At 41.5% G+C, this 17,225-nt stretch overlaps 2 protein-coding genes across 3 annotated transcripts in view; both read right to left on the bottom strand.

Annotated features, from left to right (window-relative positions):
* The window catches only part of LOC121934963 (cytochrome c oxidase assembly factor 8), a 723,331-nt gene that overhangs the window by 144,385 nt on the left and 561,721 nt on the right, over positions 1-17,225 (bottom strand). The window lies entirely within an intron of this gene.
* The window catches only part of TRMT61A (tRNA methyltransferase 61A), a 66,125-nt gene continuing 49,552 nt past the window's right edge, over positions 653-17,225 (bottom strand). The window contains exon 4 of one of the 2 annotated variants that reach the window (XM_042475917.1): positions 653-1,453. In XM_042475917.1, coding sequence (XP_042331851.1) covers positions 1,116-1,453 — 338 coding nt within the window. In that variant the 3' untranslated portion in view covers positions 653-1,115. Of the gene's footprint in view, positions 1,454-9,583; positions 9,682-17,225 lie in introns of those variants that run through there. The other variant, XM_042475927.1, reaches the window with a different exon arrangement.

Here is a 17,225-nt window from a genome sequence, read left to right as displayed (position 1 = left end):
TTGGTGGATTTGTACTTGGTTGACCAACCAAACCCCAAGGGTGCTCATCAATGGATCTTTTTCATTTTAGAGAGAAGTGACCATTGGGGTGCCACAGGCGTACTATTCAGCTTGTTGACAAGCTAGTGTGTGTCCAGAGGGAAGCAACTACATGGTGAAACCATGCACTATGAGGAGAGATTTAGGGAGCTGGGCATGTTTAGCATGGAGAAGAGAAGGTTAAGAGATGATAGCCCTGTTTTAATATTTGAAAGGATGTCATACTGAAGATGGAGCAAGTTCCTTTTCTGCAGTTACAGAGAATAGGATATGGAACAATGGATCCAAACTACAGAACAAGGGATTCCACCTCAACATTAGGAAGAATTTCCTGACAGTAACAGCTATTTGATAGTGGGATATGCTGCCTCGGAGTGTGGTAGAGTCTCCTTCTATGGAGGTTTTTAAACAGGCTTGATGGCCATCTTTTAGGGGTGCTTTGATTCTGTGTTCCTCTATGGCAGGAGTTTGGACTTGGTGGCCCTTGAGGTCTCTTCCAACTCTATAATTCTATGATTCCATGATAAGTTTAATGATAAAGGAAAATGGCAAATTAGATTTGCTACAACATTGTTTCTAACTGCATTCATTGAAAAAACAGCTCTGTGCTTCTTTCAATTTTTTTTATTAAACATTTGGTCAGTTCTTAAAAAATAATAATTTTTCTAATTTGTAGGTATCCAGTTTAGTAAACACACACACACACACACGGCAAGCTTGTTCAGAGGAGAATTATCAATGCAGGAATTACAAAAAGCACAAGGAAACCTTGTTGACATCCCCCCAACACTTCAACCCATCCCCACCCCAATTCAGCAAGCAGTTTTTACTTTGCAAATTCCAGCCCACAGCTATTAGCTGCTAATCCATCTTCCCACCTGACAGCTAGCCAAGTGCTGTTCCAGAATGACAACGTACCGCTGAGGCTGATCTGGTTAGTGCTCCTACATGCTATTTAAACAAAGCATAATCTTACTCAATCTGACTATATATGGAACTGCCCAGCGAGCAAAAAAGCTTGAGATGCTCAGTCGAAAGGGCGGGGGGGGGGGGACAAGGCTTCTCTCTGTGTGTACCTAAAATAGACTTTTGGTAGCAAAGGTCAAATATCCAGTGTGACCCACCATTTCCCTGAGCGGTACACTGCTTTTAAATTGCACGGTTCCTGGCTGAGGACTTGCTGCACATGGGGCATCTTGATTCGATTGGTTACCTCTGTCAAACGCTGCTGCACTAGAATTATCCTCCTTGACTGCTTTCCCAAGGTCAGGGATTTGCAAGCTAATTGTCCTAACATTGTATACCCTGAGCAGGATCTCTGAAGTGTTAATTTCAGTAAAACCATGTTCCTTCAAAGCCAGGCAGGTCCTTTGAACTTGCTCGATGCAGGGGGAAAAAGAACAGATGCGTCCACCTAAAGAAAAGGAGGAGGGGAAAGAGGGGATGAATGAAAGAACAAATAAATGAAGAGAGGCAGCTGCAACTGCAATAATCATGTCCAAATTCACTTCTCTTGCAACTTCGCTACAGTTCTGTGAATCCTTCATAGGTATAACGCAGTTAAGGTAATGGGCATGTTCCTGGATATTACTTCTTTAACCGAAAATTTGGTACCAGAGGCAGAATTACATGGAAAGAATAGGAATAGGTTCCTACATCAATCAATCAATATAAGTTCAACATGTTTCAGCAAATTTTTAAATTAAAACTAAAATATGGACATATGAAATGAAGCAACCAGGTTAGGTGAGCCTCACATAAAGAAACAAAACTATTTTGAACTTTCTAGAGACCACTTGAATGCTTCTTCCAAAATGCATCCAGAGATGTCTTTTTCTTTCACTAATCTCCACTTTTCTTATGCTTTCCATTTCGTCGAACATGCATACCTATGGTTTTTTTTTTAACATGCTGGGGGTAGTTGGAAGGGAAGACAACTTTGTGATCCCTTTTTTCCTCCTTTTAGCTGTTCACACAGTTTCACTGTGGGATCCTGCATGCAGCTTTTCTATACCTTGTCTGTTGTAGGCAGGTACACACAACAAAAGTAGGATTGGTGGCAAATCAAGATTTGTTTAGTGCATTGTTTACTAGTCTATATTTCTCCAGCCCTCCTTCCCCATCTTTCCACTGCAGATGCCACTAAAAAATTTCCAGCTGGACACAGGATAAGGAGGAGGGCTGGGTGAGCAACCAAAAACTTTGTAAAAAGGAGCTTCTTTCTCAGAGGCATTATTAACAGAAGTATACCTGTATTTCTAAAGCAGCTTTGCTCAAATTGGTGTAGGATTACTACTCTTGATATTATTTATTTATATATTAATTTCTAGCCCATCTTGCATCAATGAGGGTTGGGACGAAACAGAATATACCATCCTTCCCACCTCCCAAAAAAGAACCACCAATAAATAAAACAAACATAAGTGCATAAAATCACACACACACACACACACACACACACACACACTCTCAACAACCCACAACTCACTATGAGATCAATAGCATTATGTCAGAACTAAAGAAAGCTGGACCTCTGACTCCCAGAATCCCACAGCCAATGTGAATACTGGCTAAGCTGGATGAGAAATTTTGGGAGTTGCTATCCCCAAAAAGTAACTTTTTAACTTCCAGCCCAAAGCAATGGTCACTAGGACCGAAAAGTGCGGGTAAACAGTCCCCTCATAGCCTGACAATTTGATGGAAGCCACTATCAATGCTAACCGGGTCTCCAGGGAGAAGACATTCCATAACTAGGCCTGCCAAAGTCATTGGCTATTGCTTTCATTCCTGTTTTATTATATAAAAGGGGGAGCCTTGAAACCAACATATTAAAGATGAGTGCGGATATATGTATACTACAAGTCCATAAATGGAAAATTATGTGTACAATATTGTGCAGCACATTCATCTTTTTATAAAGAGGAACATCTTAAAGATGAACAAATTTATTCTGACATAAGCGTTCATGGAACACAACTCATTCAGCAAATGCACAAAGTGTCATCCTGTAACTTAAATGTGTAATCCATATACATTTATGGGGCTGGGTCCTAAAAGATGAGGTCAAAATAGAAATGAAATGGAGAAAGTACATTGGTAATTACTGTCATTTAAAAAAGAATTTAAATATTTAAAAATCAAACAGGGGAAAGAAAAATATGATGTTGTTCACACGTCTATACTGTATTTTTCTTTCTCCTGTTTGAATTTTAACACCTTTGCCTGATGAAGAAGCCAGTGGAGTTTCCCAAGCTTGCATCATGTATTTTGTACTTTTCAGTTAGCCCAATAAATGTTTTGTGGATTTTGGACGCTATTGTATTTGACACATTATCGCATGCTAACCCATCCTGGCAGCGGAAATCACAGGGGGCACAATCCCTTTTATTCTTAAGAGAACAGAAATAAAGACAGTACATTGTAAAAGAGATTCTAAGTAAATTTAATCCAAAATTGCCTAAGGAGGAATACCTAAATTAGACTATGTTTATGTGATGATTACTTTGTTAACAATATCAGTCTAAGGTAATCCTATATACTCCAAACCCCAATGAGGTTAATGGCAAACTTACGTCTGAACAGTCATAGATAAGACTGTATTGTCAAACTATTTCTGTGCCAGCTCTATTTTTCCAGGACCTTGACATTATACATAAAAAGCGTGTTGGAACAGAATGTACTACATCTTTTGCATTGTCCCTTATTACCACTTCATTTCCTTGATTCTTCACACAGATGTTAGCACCACATTAAAAGTGTCACTGACTTTCTCACAAATGACTTTCAAATTTTTCAGAAGAGCATGTCATATTTGTGTAAACAGCGCGGGTATTTCTGATAACACATTTTTGACTCATAACTGTTAACTAATATGCAAACCACCTTGGGCCATAGGAAAGACTGTTAAAGTTTTGTATTTTAGACAAACAGGGCCTAAATATTCTAAAGCTACCAGATTCTGTCTGATCTTGGAAGCTACATAGGATCAGCCCTGGTTAGAACTTGGATGAGAGACCACTAATAAATATCTGGTGCTAGTCTAGATTTCAGAGGAAGGAATTGGCAAACCCACCTCTGCGTATTCCTTGCCTAAGAAAACCCTATGAAATTCATAGGGTTGCCATAAGTTGACATGTGACTGGAAGATACATCCACATACAACATGGACAAACATGGCTTGAGTATCTCCATCTCCAACAACAACATCATTTTTAAAACCAGGCAACTTGTAGGCCAACTGATGTTGTTGGACTGGAATACCCATCAATCCCAGCCACTATAGGCAATAATGCGAGATGCTGGAATGATCTAGCGTAAGGTTGCCATATCCCGCCTGGGGGCGGGACTTTCCCGGTTTGGGGCGGGTCTGCACGGTCCCGCCCCGGATTGGCCCCGCCCCCTGGATTCCCCCGCAGCGAGGCTCTGGAGGCGGCTCCGCAATCGTGGAGTCCTCCGAGGCCTGGCTGGGGCTTGGGAGATGCTGTCTCCCAGGCCCCAGCCAGGCCCTGGATGCGGCTCCGTGATTGCGGAGTCCTCCAAGGCCTCGCTGGGGCTTGGGAGACGCTGTCTCCCAGGCCCCAGCGAGGCCTTGGACAAGGTTTAAAAACGTAGGACCTTTTTTTTTGCCAGGAAAAAAAAAGGTCTTACATTTTTAAACCTTGTCCTACATTTTTCCCGGTTTGGAGGTCCTCAGGGACGGCAACCCTAATCTAGCGTAATATATGGAAGGCTACAAGTTTTAAACAGTGAAGGTATAGAAACTGAAACACTTATCCTTTTTGTTTTTCCCCTCCTTTTGCAGGAACAAAGGCACTGCATAACCTCACAAAACTCTTGATACCTCAGTGACATCTCAGAGTTCTTTTTTCTTTTTGTTAAGCCATAATAGCTGTTGCTTAAAAAACCGCATGTACTTTTAATCAAATCCAAACAGCACCCAAATGAAGGAAGCACATTTGTACAGGAAATACAGAAATATAATTTCTGGGTATACAAGGGTCTAAGTGAAATTTGACAAGGGGTTGGCAAGCATCATGGACTGCAGAGATACTACAGCTTTCGTTAACATTTAGCATTCATATTAATAGCAACAGAATACTTGACTGCTAGTCTTGGACTGAGTGCCTTCCCATTGTTGCTTATATCTGTATTACTTAATACAAGGGTGGGTAGCTTTGGTAAGTCTGGGGGCCACATTTCTACTCCAGGGACCTTCAGAGGGATACGCAGATTGCAGAAAATGGAGGGGGGAGAAATAACATTGAAAGTGGCCAGGGATGGTTTTCAGATTTTATGCTGAAAAGTAGAGGAGGGTCCTATGAACAAATTAAATTGGAATCATTCCTCATGGAAGTTTCAAGGAATTCATCCTCTCTTGCATAAGAAAAGATGTGGTCTGGGGGATGGGTTAAGGACCATAAAACAAGCTTTGTTAAGAGGAAGGATTAAATCCTATTCAAATAAAATAAAATAAAATAAAATGCCTTTCCAGAGGTTTTACAATATGCATTTGTCTAGAGCAATGGTTCCCAAACTTTGGTCTTCCAGAAGTTTTGGACTTCAGGTCCCAGAATTCTTGACTATTGGCCAAGTTGGCTGGGGCTTCTGGAGCTGAACCAAAACATGTGGCGGACCAAAGTTTGGGAATCACTGGTCTAGAGGGTGGAGAAGGCAGGCCTAATATTGTTTGCATCTTTACCACGAACAAGACTTTTTTAAAGCTATTCGGACTTAATTACCTATCCAAGAACATGGTCTCTGTTGTGTGCTTTAAGTCATTTCTGACTTATGGTGACCCTAAGGTGAACCTATCATAGATAGGTAATAAAAATACAAAATGGGTGAGAAAATTCCCACCCACCCAGCATTAATGTGAGGATTACAGTTAAGCTCCAAGGGAACAAGGAGGCCTGAGAGATTTGCAACTGACATTCTCATCCCTTTTAATCAAAAAGTCAGGTGCTCTGACCCTGAGTCCTGGCTGTACTACAAGGCTTGGTGAAGGTATAAAGAAGCCTGGGGTTTTATACTGAGTCAGGCAGGAAGGAAAGAGAAGAGTAGAAATGTGGTAAGTTCTGCTAAAGAAGAGGTCCTCAAGAACAGAATAATTCAGGAGAGGGAATTGTGTGGCCCTCCAGATGTAGCTGGACTACATGTCCGAGAACACCTTGCTAGCTAGAGTTGCCAGATTAAAAACAGGAGATTGTTCCTATACCTTTAATAGTTGGGTAGAAGAAGGCATTTCAGCAGGTCCTGCTTGTCACATCTGCTGAAATTCTTCCTAATACACATCCTTTAAAGCTACAGGCGATGTCTCTAGTTTTTAATCTGCCAACCCTTGCATAGCCAATAGTGAAGAATGCTGGGAACTGCAGTTCAACAATACCTGAAGGCCCTCATAGGTTCCACTCCTGGTTTAGACATTTATACTAAGCAGAACAAGGTGGTAAGGATTCTGTAGGAACAAAATGAATCGTATCATTTCAGACTGCAGGGAAATAAAACACCATTTTATACCTTGCATAAAAATCTCATCGCAAATAGAAAATTGTTACATAACTCTCTCCCTGATTTGTCAGGTTTCTTTTAACTGAAAGGAGAATTTTCTTTTTATGGACACCCCCACCCCACAACTGCAGTGTGATACAGTTCATTCTATCAGTTCACCTAATTCTATATAATGTACAAGCCTTCATCTAATTTCTCTTCAAAGAACACTTCTTCAGCAAAGCTTTCCTTACTAGCTCAATCTACATAGCTTGTAGACCAGGCCAGAAAGATGTTCTGGGCTTTAAGAAGCAGCAGAGCAGATGGCATAAAGGCCATGGTGGGGGAAAGAAACAAAGGGGTTGTGTAATTGATGACTCTTTGCCTCACTGAGGGGGGATACAAAGGCAGGCCTTTTAAAAAATGTCAGATTTCTTTTGGCAAAAACTCTCATGGATCTGATCCCACTTAATCAAATTAAATGAAAACCCATCACTCTCATCATGGAAGAGTTGACTAAGATGAAGTTGGATATGCTGGAACATTCCCACCTTGTTGCAACTAAAAAATGATACTGTAGAATTGGAAAAGGTGTAGAAACAGACGATTAATTTGTTTAGGAACTGAAACAATTCATGGTGAGATTTTATAATGTTTGGACACCTCAATTTAGAAAAAACGAGCCAGCATGGTATAATGATTTGAATATTTGATTAGGACTCCAGGAAAAGTCCTAATAAAATATTTCAAATGTTCAGCAGTGTCTGAATTCCTGCTGAGTCATGGAAATCTAATGGGCGATCTTGGACAAGACACTGGCAAACCTCCTCGGAAGAACAGATTGCCTGTCTGTAAAGGTGATTCTTTGACTGGTCATCTGTGCACTCACACACATTGGTCACTCTGCACCTGCATGGAGATCCTTGGACGCTTTTAGAGCTGTGTTTTGGTGGTAACCCTACCCACTGCACAGATACAAAATACGCATTCCAGACTCCCCCATGTAAAACAAATGCCTATGCTTGAGCCCCATTTAAATGAATGGGGCTCATGCATGCGGTGGTGTGATGGTGCGATGGTGTGCTCACGCCACAGACGTATGCTCCATTCATCTCTATGGAACGTGCTGCCCCTTTCTCCCCACGCAGTTTTCAGCGTATGCTGAAAGCTGCGTAAAGTGTGCCCGCGTATGACATGGGCGCACTGTACAATGGACCCTTCTTATCTGCAGGGTTTCCATTTTGGACCACCTTGCGGATTTTAAAAAACCTGTTTTCAATGGCGATGCACGTGTTGCTACTCTGCTGCAGCGATTGCATGTGCAACCATTAGCTGCAAAGGGGCTTGCCATCCACAGATGCTTAATTCTGCAGATGGCAAGTCTTTGGTTGAGGAGGGCGGAATGTACACTGAATCATCAGAAAGCAAAGATGTCACGATCTCAGTCATCCATGTGGGCAGTTTTGGATTTTGGAGTATTTTGGAATTCCAGATGAGGGATACTTAATTTATACTTCCTTTCTCACTCTCAAATCTGCCTACATAATTCTTCCAATACCTGCATATTTCCTTGCAATAGCTCTTTCCATGCCACCAGCTTTTATTTTAAGATAGTTAAGAAGTGATATGATAGCTCTGTTTAAATATTTGAAAGGGTGTCACAATGAGGGTGGAGCAAGCTTGTTTTCTGCTGCTCCAGAGACTAGGACCTGGAGTAACAGATGCAAGCTACAGGAAAAGAGATTCCACTTCAACATTAGGATGAATTTTCTGACAATAAGGGCTGTTTCACAGTGGAACACTCTTCCTCGGAGTGTACTGGATTCTCCTTCTTTAGAGGTCTTTAAGCAGAGGCTGGATGGCCATCTGTCGGGTATGCTTTGATTGAGAGTTCCTGCATGGCAGGGGGTTCGACTGGATGGCCCTCGCGGTCTCTTCCAACTCTATGATTCTGTGATTATACTGTAGTTGACTCTTATAGCATTCAATTCCTGTAAAATTTATTCTACTGTCTAAATTCTTTCTTCCCATATCTTCCACTTTCTTTTTAAATACTCCAATGAAATTACGAATTCATCTGAGCAAATCATAAAAGTTACTAAACTGAGTTATTTTTTAAAATTAGCCTGCTAAGGTCTCCTGCTAGTCAAGGACCATGGGTAGTTCCTTTTTCCAAGATCAATAATGAAACTAATTGATTTTCAAAAGCAGACATTTTTACTTGGAAATTAGCTTTATTATTTTCCCAATTTGCTCTCTTGTCATTTCTCATCTGCATGTTATTATCAAATTAATCTTTTATAGAGGAATTAGCCATATGAATCAGGTGTAAAGACATTTCATCATTCAGCTAAATGTATTATCATATTAATGGCTTGTTAAAGAAATAAGAAACTCTTAATAAGTCATTAGGTCACTTTCCAGTTGAGTGCCCTCATTAAATAAAACATACTTTACACCACATCTCTGTTAAATTGATCCAGTGCAACTGTGTCTATATAAGTCTACTTTAAAATACAGATGTAAACTTCCAGAAATTAGAAGCCATTGGGGAAAATGTTTCCACTTTTTTTTATTTTAAAAAATGTCCTGAAAATTTGGGGACAATCTGAACAACCTACAAAACATTTTAAAGCAACCTGTGTAGATGAACCTGCTACTCTAGGAACGTAAGATGCATTATATAAAACTCAGTTTTCTCAAAAACCTATTCTGTTTAATATAGTAAATTATAAAATAAAATTTATTCAGACAATGTTTATAAATGTTCTAATTGTATTCATAAAAATTCAGTTAATAGAAAGAGAGCTACGATTTGCTGACCTCTAAGAAATTGAGTGTATCTTAAATTTGTAAGAAGCAGGAAAAACATTAAGCTGGGAAAATCATCAACAATATAGTTTGTTTCGAACTCAGTCTCCTTCCTAGTGGAAAATACACACACACACACACACACACACACACACACACACACACACACTATATATATATATATATATAGCACACATTTCTAGAAAAAAGGGGGAACACCCACAACACAGTTGAACACTAAGTTTGCTACCTGAAACTTTGCCTATCCGGTCTCATTTTCTGAGCTGTCACTGTCAGCAGTTTCTGCTTCTTCTGCTCCTTCATTTTTGTAACCTTCACAGACTTCTAAAAATGGAAGGTTTATGGAAGAATATCCCGCAGAGAATCTCAGTCTGCATCTCTAAACCAAAAACTTAAAAATATTCTATACACCTGAAAAGGAAAGGAACTAGCAAGGTGAGCCAATGTGCTATCCTGATGCAAATTCTTGATGGGCAAGTTCTTTACATTTAAACCAGACTTGGACTAGACATTACTTCAGAGGATGGCCATCTGTCGGGGATGCTTTGATTGAGAGTTCCTGCATGGCAAGGGGGATGGACTGGATGGCCCTTGTAGTCTCTTCAACTCTACGATTCTATGACATCAAAAAGCAACACAATATTCTGAAATCCCTTCAAACTGAGGACTGTCTTGTTTAAAGTAAGTCACAGAACCACTCTAATGTATAAACATTCTTATAAGTCATTTTGGGAGAATAAAGGCCATGTGCCAATATGTGAACATTTTTTCCTTAGGCATTTTATTCATCATTCTAAAATGCTTCACAGTCCATCCCCTGCCCCAGTTTTGGGGAAAGAAATAAACACGGGAAAACAATTTAAAAAGTTTTCTCTCCTTATTTCCCCCCTCTGTTGTTGTTGTTGTGTGCCTTCAATGGTTTACGACTTATGGCAACCCCAAGCAAATCTGTCATGGGGTTTTCTTGGCATGATTTGTTATGTTGGGCCAATCTTTTGGCTTAACTTACATTGAGGATGATGTACCCCTCCTGTGAGCATAAAGTGGGAATGAGGAGTGTTGTGCATGCTTTGTTGTTGTTGTGTGCCTTCAAGTCATTTCTGATTTATGGCAATCCTAAGTCAACTCTAATGCAGGAGTTTCTTGGCAAGATTTGTTCAGAGGAGGTTTGCCATTGCCATCTTCTGAGGCTGAGAACATGTGACTTGCCCAAGGTCACCCAGTGGGTTTCATGGCCAAATGAGGAATTGAACCCTGGTCTCCAGAGTCATAGTCCAACACTCAAACCACTAACCACGCTGGCTCTTTCCCCTCTAGGCTTTAACATTTCTACTCTTAACCAAACCCTATTGAATATAACAGGATGTATTCCTCAGTTAAGCGGGTAAGGTTTCAAAGCTTAATGATCTGAAAATCGCCAGACAGAAATCACTTTCCATCTTAAATCTTGCAGAAATAGGATCCAAGGTAACAGTGGCAGAACAGAGCAGTTGTGGGGCCAGGATACCCCTGGCTGAACCTGGGGTATCCTGGCCAGTACAGATTAGGTGTCAGCCTTAAAGAAAAGCGAAGACAAACATTCTCTGAACACATATTGGCAAGGAAATCTCATGACAGTGTTGGCTTAGCGTTGCCATAATGACTTGAAAGCATAGAACAGCTCCAGAGTCATAATCCAATATCCAAACCATTACACCATGCTGGCTTCCCCCCCCCCCAGGTATTATTAACAAACACAACAACTATCACAAAAACAAACTGAAGTGGGGTGTGACTAGGATTCAGAGGTGACATAGGTCTGGTCCAGACCGGTGCTTTGTGCTAGCCTGGACACATACTAGGGTTGCCCAGGGATGGAGCATCCGAACGCCCTGCAACCCTACTCCAATCTACATGGGGACCACCATGATGCTGGCGCTGCCACTGAGCACTCAAACGTGGCACACAGGAAGTGGCATCATGACGGTATCTCCTTTTCATTGCGGTTTTGTTCCCATGGCAACCAGATGGCCGCGGGAACGAAGCCATGGGAGAAAGGGGCCAGGCGGCCCCTTTCTCCCATGGCTGCGCCTGTCAGAGTGTCCTGGGGCATGAAGCCCCAAGGACACCCCTTTTCAGGACCACAGAGAAGCGGCATTTTGCCACTTCTTCCTGGTCCCAAAAAGCGCTGGGTTGGGGCCTCTGGGCTGCTGGTGAGGCTGCCCTGCCGCCAACCCAGCAAGAAAATGGGTGGGTGCAAGCCGCCCCTGAAGGGGTGGTCTGTACCGCGCCACAAACAGGATATCTTCAGCAAGACATATGTTATTGTATGCCTTCAAGTTATTTCCAACTTATGGCAACTGTAAGGCAAACCCTATCATGGGTATTTCTTGGCAAGATTTGTTCAGGGGAGGGTTGTTTTTACCTTCCTCTGAGGCTAAGAAAATATAAAGTGCCTAAGACACTCAAGTCTCCATGACCAAGTGGAGATTAGAATCCTGGTCTCTAGAGTCAAACACTCAAACCACTACAATACGCTGGCTTCAGCTAGCTACATAGAATAGATTATATAGTACACTGATATAATATCAATTATATAAAAATGAGTTCAATAGTCCTGGCGGTGCAGTGGTTAAATCCTGGTACTGCAGCCACAAGGTTGTGAGTTTGATCCTAGAGGCTCCAAGGTTGATTCAGCCTTCCATTCTTTTGTAGGTTGGTAAAATGAATACCCAGCTTGTTGGGGGCAATTGGCTTACATATTGTAAACTGCTTAGAGAATATTGAGTTCACTGATAAGTGGTATAGAAATGTAAATGCTAAATGCTAATAGTCATTCACTTTCTTGCAAGAAACTATGGGGCTCGACAGTGGCATTATACGCCAGTGTGGTGGTGTGTGGCATATGCATGCCAGCCACCCCAACTTTGCCCCCATGCCGCCTGCCTGACCAGATGGTGGGCGGTGTCACACTGCTTCTTCGGTGCAGCATTTACATGTGCCATGCTGAAGAAGAGGCAAAAAGCTGCCGCCACAACTCGGGTGCACTTTCCACAGTGCAAAAAGGAGATGCTTTTTGCAGCTTCTTTTTGCCCCACAGAAAAGCCAGATTGGGGCTGCGGCATGTAGTTGCCGCAGCCCTGATCAGGTGAGGAAAGGGGCGGCTGCAGGCTGCTCCAAAGGGGCGGTCTGTTGAGCTCCTGAATTTCTGCAAAAAGGGATCTAGGAATCCCTTGGCAAGCATACATCACACCATACCCGACCAAACTACAATTCCCAGAATTCGTTGGGAGAAGCCATTTGAAGTACTTCAGTATTTCCACTGTAGATGGAAATATAGTATTTCCAGTGTGAACACAGTATTTCAGTATTTCCACTGTGTTTGGATACATACTTAGAATCTCTTAGCCTCGAGCCATACTGAAGGCACATAAAATGCATCCGCATACATCCCCATAATACTGCAAAAATTGTGGTTTGGCTTCATGCCACTATGTTTGAATTGCTTGCATTAAACATGGCAGAGGGTGGGGAAGAGCGAGAGAAAGCTGGTTGTGTTTATTTAAAAGAGATGGTATGTGTATACAGAATAATCTCCGCTCCTTAGATGGAGAAGTCTGGAGCCTTTCGCTTTTAAGCCAAGAGGGCTCATGTCTCCTGAACACATCAGCTTGACAAGAGACAGCAGAAGAAAATCCTTGGAAGGTTAACAGAATTGGTCAGACAGAACCACAGGGCAGATGCATCAATTGCTTGTGAGCCGGTCATATTTTAGAGGGAGACTGCCCTACATACCCCACTACATAGCTTCTCCCACCCAGTGCTTTTCAGATCCTTGTTTCTCAGGTGCCCCATCTCTGTTAATCACAATGTCACCTTTGCAGCTGGGAATAGACTGCTTCAGATTTACTCTGAGAAGCCACCCATCCATCCAAATCAGCTCAAGGAATTAAAAAGGATGTTGCCTGCCAGGAAACCAAGGACCATGTGGTCTTGGCCATGATGTAATGTCCCCCCATAAAGCCAGCTTCCTGGCCCAAAATGGTTTTTAATTGAGAATGGGGATGGGTGGGAAAATGAATGGGAAAAAATAATAACTAAAGTGGCGTTAATTGCTTGGCCAAACAGTTCGGCATATTTCCCCATCTCTCTGCTCTGCTGCTCAGTCCTCTAATGAAACTAGCCCCCACAAAAGCCTCTTATGTAATTCATGCAACTGATAACAAGGCAACCTGTCTGCTAAAAATAGAGGGCAACGGGGACATCACAGCACACTGGTTTACATCTAATTCTCTCAATTAAAAAAAAAAAAAGAGAGAGAGAGAGAGAGAGAGAGAGAGAGAAGCGTCGCATCTGGCCCTCTTGCACCCCTTCAAAGTGTCAATCTTTCAAGATTATTCACAAGTTCAAACAAATGAGGTACTGGAATATAGGACTGTGTTGCTTTTAAGAAACATGGCAGGAAGAGGAGAAGGCACCTATATTTTTAAATCCTTTGCAGAGAAGACTAATGTAATTAGAGAAAAGACCTATCTGCCCATCATGCTAGGTAGCTACATGCAAGGGAACGTGGTTCTATTCTGGGTTCTTTTTCAAACATTCATGTATGTAAGTGGGCATATATTTTTGTAATTCTAGTCTACTTTTTCTCCAATAAGCATAAGGCAGGGATCCTGTGTGGTTTCGCGGTTTGAGTGTTGGATTATGACTCTGGAGATCAGGATTTGAATCGAAAACCCATTGGGTGGCCGTGAGCAAGTCACACACTCTCAGTCTCAGAGGAAAGCTATGGCAAACCCTCTCTAAACAAACCTTGCCAAGAAAACCCCATAATAGGCTTGCCATAAGTCAGAAATGACTTGAAGGCACACAACAATAACAAAGCACGCACAGCACTGCTGATTCCCACTTTATAGTAATACGAAGATGTACGTTCTCCGCAATGTAAGTCAGGCTGAAACATAATCAAGTGGATTTTGTCAGTGTGCTGAGTTAGAATTTAAACCCAGGACTCTCTGGTCCTAGTCCAATATTACAATGCAGCCTGCCCTAACTGGATGTGTTAAGACAACCATTCCCTGGTGAACAAACTGGGGAAAGCTGCTCTAACCACTACTCTATTCTGGCCCTAAAAGCAATTGTGTTTTGTTTGCAGCTGTATTAGAATCTCCCCATAAGGCATTAACAATCTGACTCAAACCTCATCAGATGCAGCATAGGACATAGCAGATGACATCCAACAGATCAGCCTTTTGCAACCTTTTTTAACCTTAGAGGAACCCTCCAAATAATTTTCAGCTCTTAAGGAATCACTGCATAAAAGTTCTATTTACAGCTTTTAAAAACTTGTTTATCATTCACAATCTCTTGTGGAACATCTAGGAACCTCTGATGGTATCTTAGCATTCCAGGGAACCTTGGCTGAGAAACCTTGCAAAAATGTTTTAATATACATGTGCAGAAGACATCAAGATACACGATCCTGGTTTTTTACACTCAGGAAATTTATGTTCTACAGGAAAGAAAGTGAAACTTCAAGGAAGGCGCCTTAAAGCTCATATCCAGACATGTTTTCCTCTCAAAAGGCTAATCTGGGGGACAAGTACCCCGAAACCAGTTTATCCTTGGGAAAGATGGACTGGTGTAAACATACAATGGAAATCTCAGAAAGATACCATGTTGGCAGAGTCAAAGTACTCATCACTGTGAACAGTTAATGGCATGCCTAGTAATCCTGCTATAAATGGTTGTGCAGGCTGGATTTCTTTTTAGCTTTTTCAAGCAGTAAAGTAGCAGAAGCCTCAGTCACCTGCTATCACTTGATCCAAAATGCTGCAGGAGGCTGCTGTTTAGATTTCATCCAGAAATCAAGATAAAATTCTGTGATGTGTGTGTGAGAGAGAGACATGGCGGGGGGTGAATATAGTTACCAAAAGTACTGAACATCTGGACGTTTCTTTCCAACGCAAACTGTTTGCATTTCTACAATGCCAAGTACATTTTAAAAACAGCACAGAAGGGGAACTCTGTGGGGAGCCTAATTAATAAATCACAGCTAAGAGACAATTTATTCCACGGTTTAACCACCAAGTTAAGGTTTCTTAATTTTGCTTTTTAAGTAAAAGATTTGGTTTTTTTTTTAAAGAAAACTGGATGGAGGGAAAACTGAATCTCAGCATTTAGGAATGGGGGAGCATCTCCGCTCTGTGAAAGGTCACTCACACAATAAATGCTTTGTGCTCAGAGAAAGCGCTTGGGAAACACAAGAGCAGATTATACTATTGTTCATGTCAGGCTTTTAAAGAATTTGTATGCAGTGGTTTACACTAGAATGTTATAATCCATGGAAGTGTTATATTGACAATAGTATGATGCTGGGTGCTCCAGAGAAATGAAATATATATATATATATATATATATATATATATTCCCTAAATGGTGAATGTTTAATACTTTCAAAATAGAAGAAAACTCACTCATAGATGATGAAACTCATGTCCTAATTAAAGCTAAAAAAAAGACATACATGTTCCTAAGCACATACTCCCTTTTGTTAATTGTTGGCAGATATCTAGATTCTAATTTTGCATTTTACTTCCTTTTATTTTATTTGCATCTTGCCCTTCTTCCAAGATTGAAACACAAAGCACTTGTATCATATTAAAATATCTAATGCATATATATATATATATATATATATATATATATATATATATAATCAACTTGAAACTGTCATGAAAACATCAACTTAACCAAGACATTAAAACTTTAAATGTACAGCACATCCATGTAGACTCAGGCACGTTACAAACGGCCATAAGGGACGTCCTCAGGACATCCTAGTTTTAAAAAGGGGCGTCACTTCTTGACGCCCCCAAGCCTAATACGTCCTGAGGACGTACAAGATGACGGTGCCCCATCTACATGGGGGCTGCCATGATGGCGTCACAAACGCGCTGCCTCCAAACGAGGTGGCGTGGACGTGACGCCATCGCTGCGAGCGAGGGTGCTTAATGCGCCCTTTGCGCGGAGCAGGAAGGAGCTTGAAGCCCCAAGGACACCCCTTTCCAGGCTGTGGGGAAGCAGCCTTTTGCCGCTTCCCCGCAGCCCGGAAAGTGGCAGATCAGGGCCTCAGAGGCTGCCGTTCTGGCCACTGAGGCCCCGATACACCGGGGAAAAGGGCGAGTACAGGCCGCCGCTTTTCGGTGGTCTGTAACCCGCCTCAGTTAGTTACTGAAGGCCTATAAACAGTTTTATTATCACCATTATGGACCTTCCAGCTGATAAAAATTCTGGAAACCGTAGTTAAGGGAGTTAAGACATCCCTGAAAAAGGTTCCTAGTCTCCAACTCTGGACTACATTTCACAGGGGTCCCTATGGGAGATGACAGAATGATGCTTAAACCACTGTGCATTTACAGTGAATAAAAAGACCTTCATGTTACATAAGGTATAAGATCAAATGACGATCAAGTATTGGGTTGCATCATGACACACTTTTCATATTTAAATTTTAAACATGTTTAAATGGGTGCCGATGATTATGATGATTTGGAACTATATCATTATTGACACTGGATTCTCTGTTTTATGAAGTACTAAGGGAATCATAGACCTGGAAGAGACCTTATAGGCTGCCTCTTGTTTGATACAAGACATCCAAAGCGCCAGCATCTCCAAGAGGCTTCTTTCCAGCTTTAATACTAGGATGGTCACAGGGCTCCTGTACCTTTAACAGCTACACAGAAGAGGGAATTGCTTTGCATCACCTGATCAACTTGTCTTTTTCATACACCTATGTAAGGCACCGAGACTTTGTCCTTGTTTCTCACATTACAATTTGAGCAAGGGGAACACACTACTCCACTAGATAACTGGCTTTACTATTC

The sequence above is a fragment of the Sceloporus undulatus genome, chromosome 1 (assembly GCF_019175285.1).
Source record: "Sceloporus undulatus isolate JIND9_A2432 ecotype Alabama chromosome 1, SceUnd_v1.1, whole genome shotgun sequence".
NCBI lineage: Eukaryota > Metazoa > Chordata > Lepidosauria > Squamata > Phrynosomatidae > Sceloporus > Sceloporus undulatus.
This window is presented reverse-complemented; position numbering and strand designations above follow the sequence as displayed.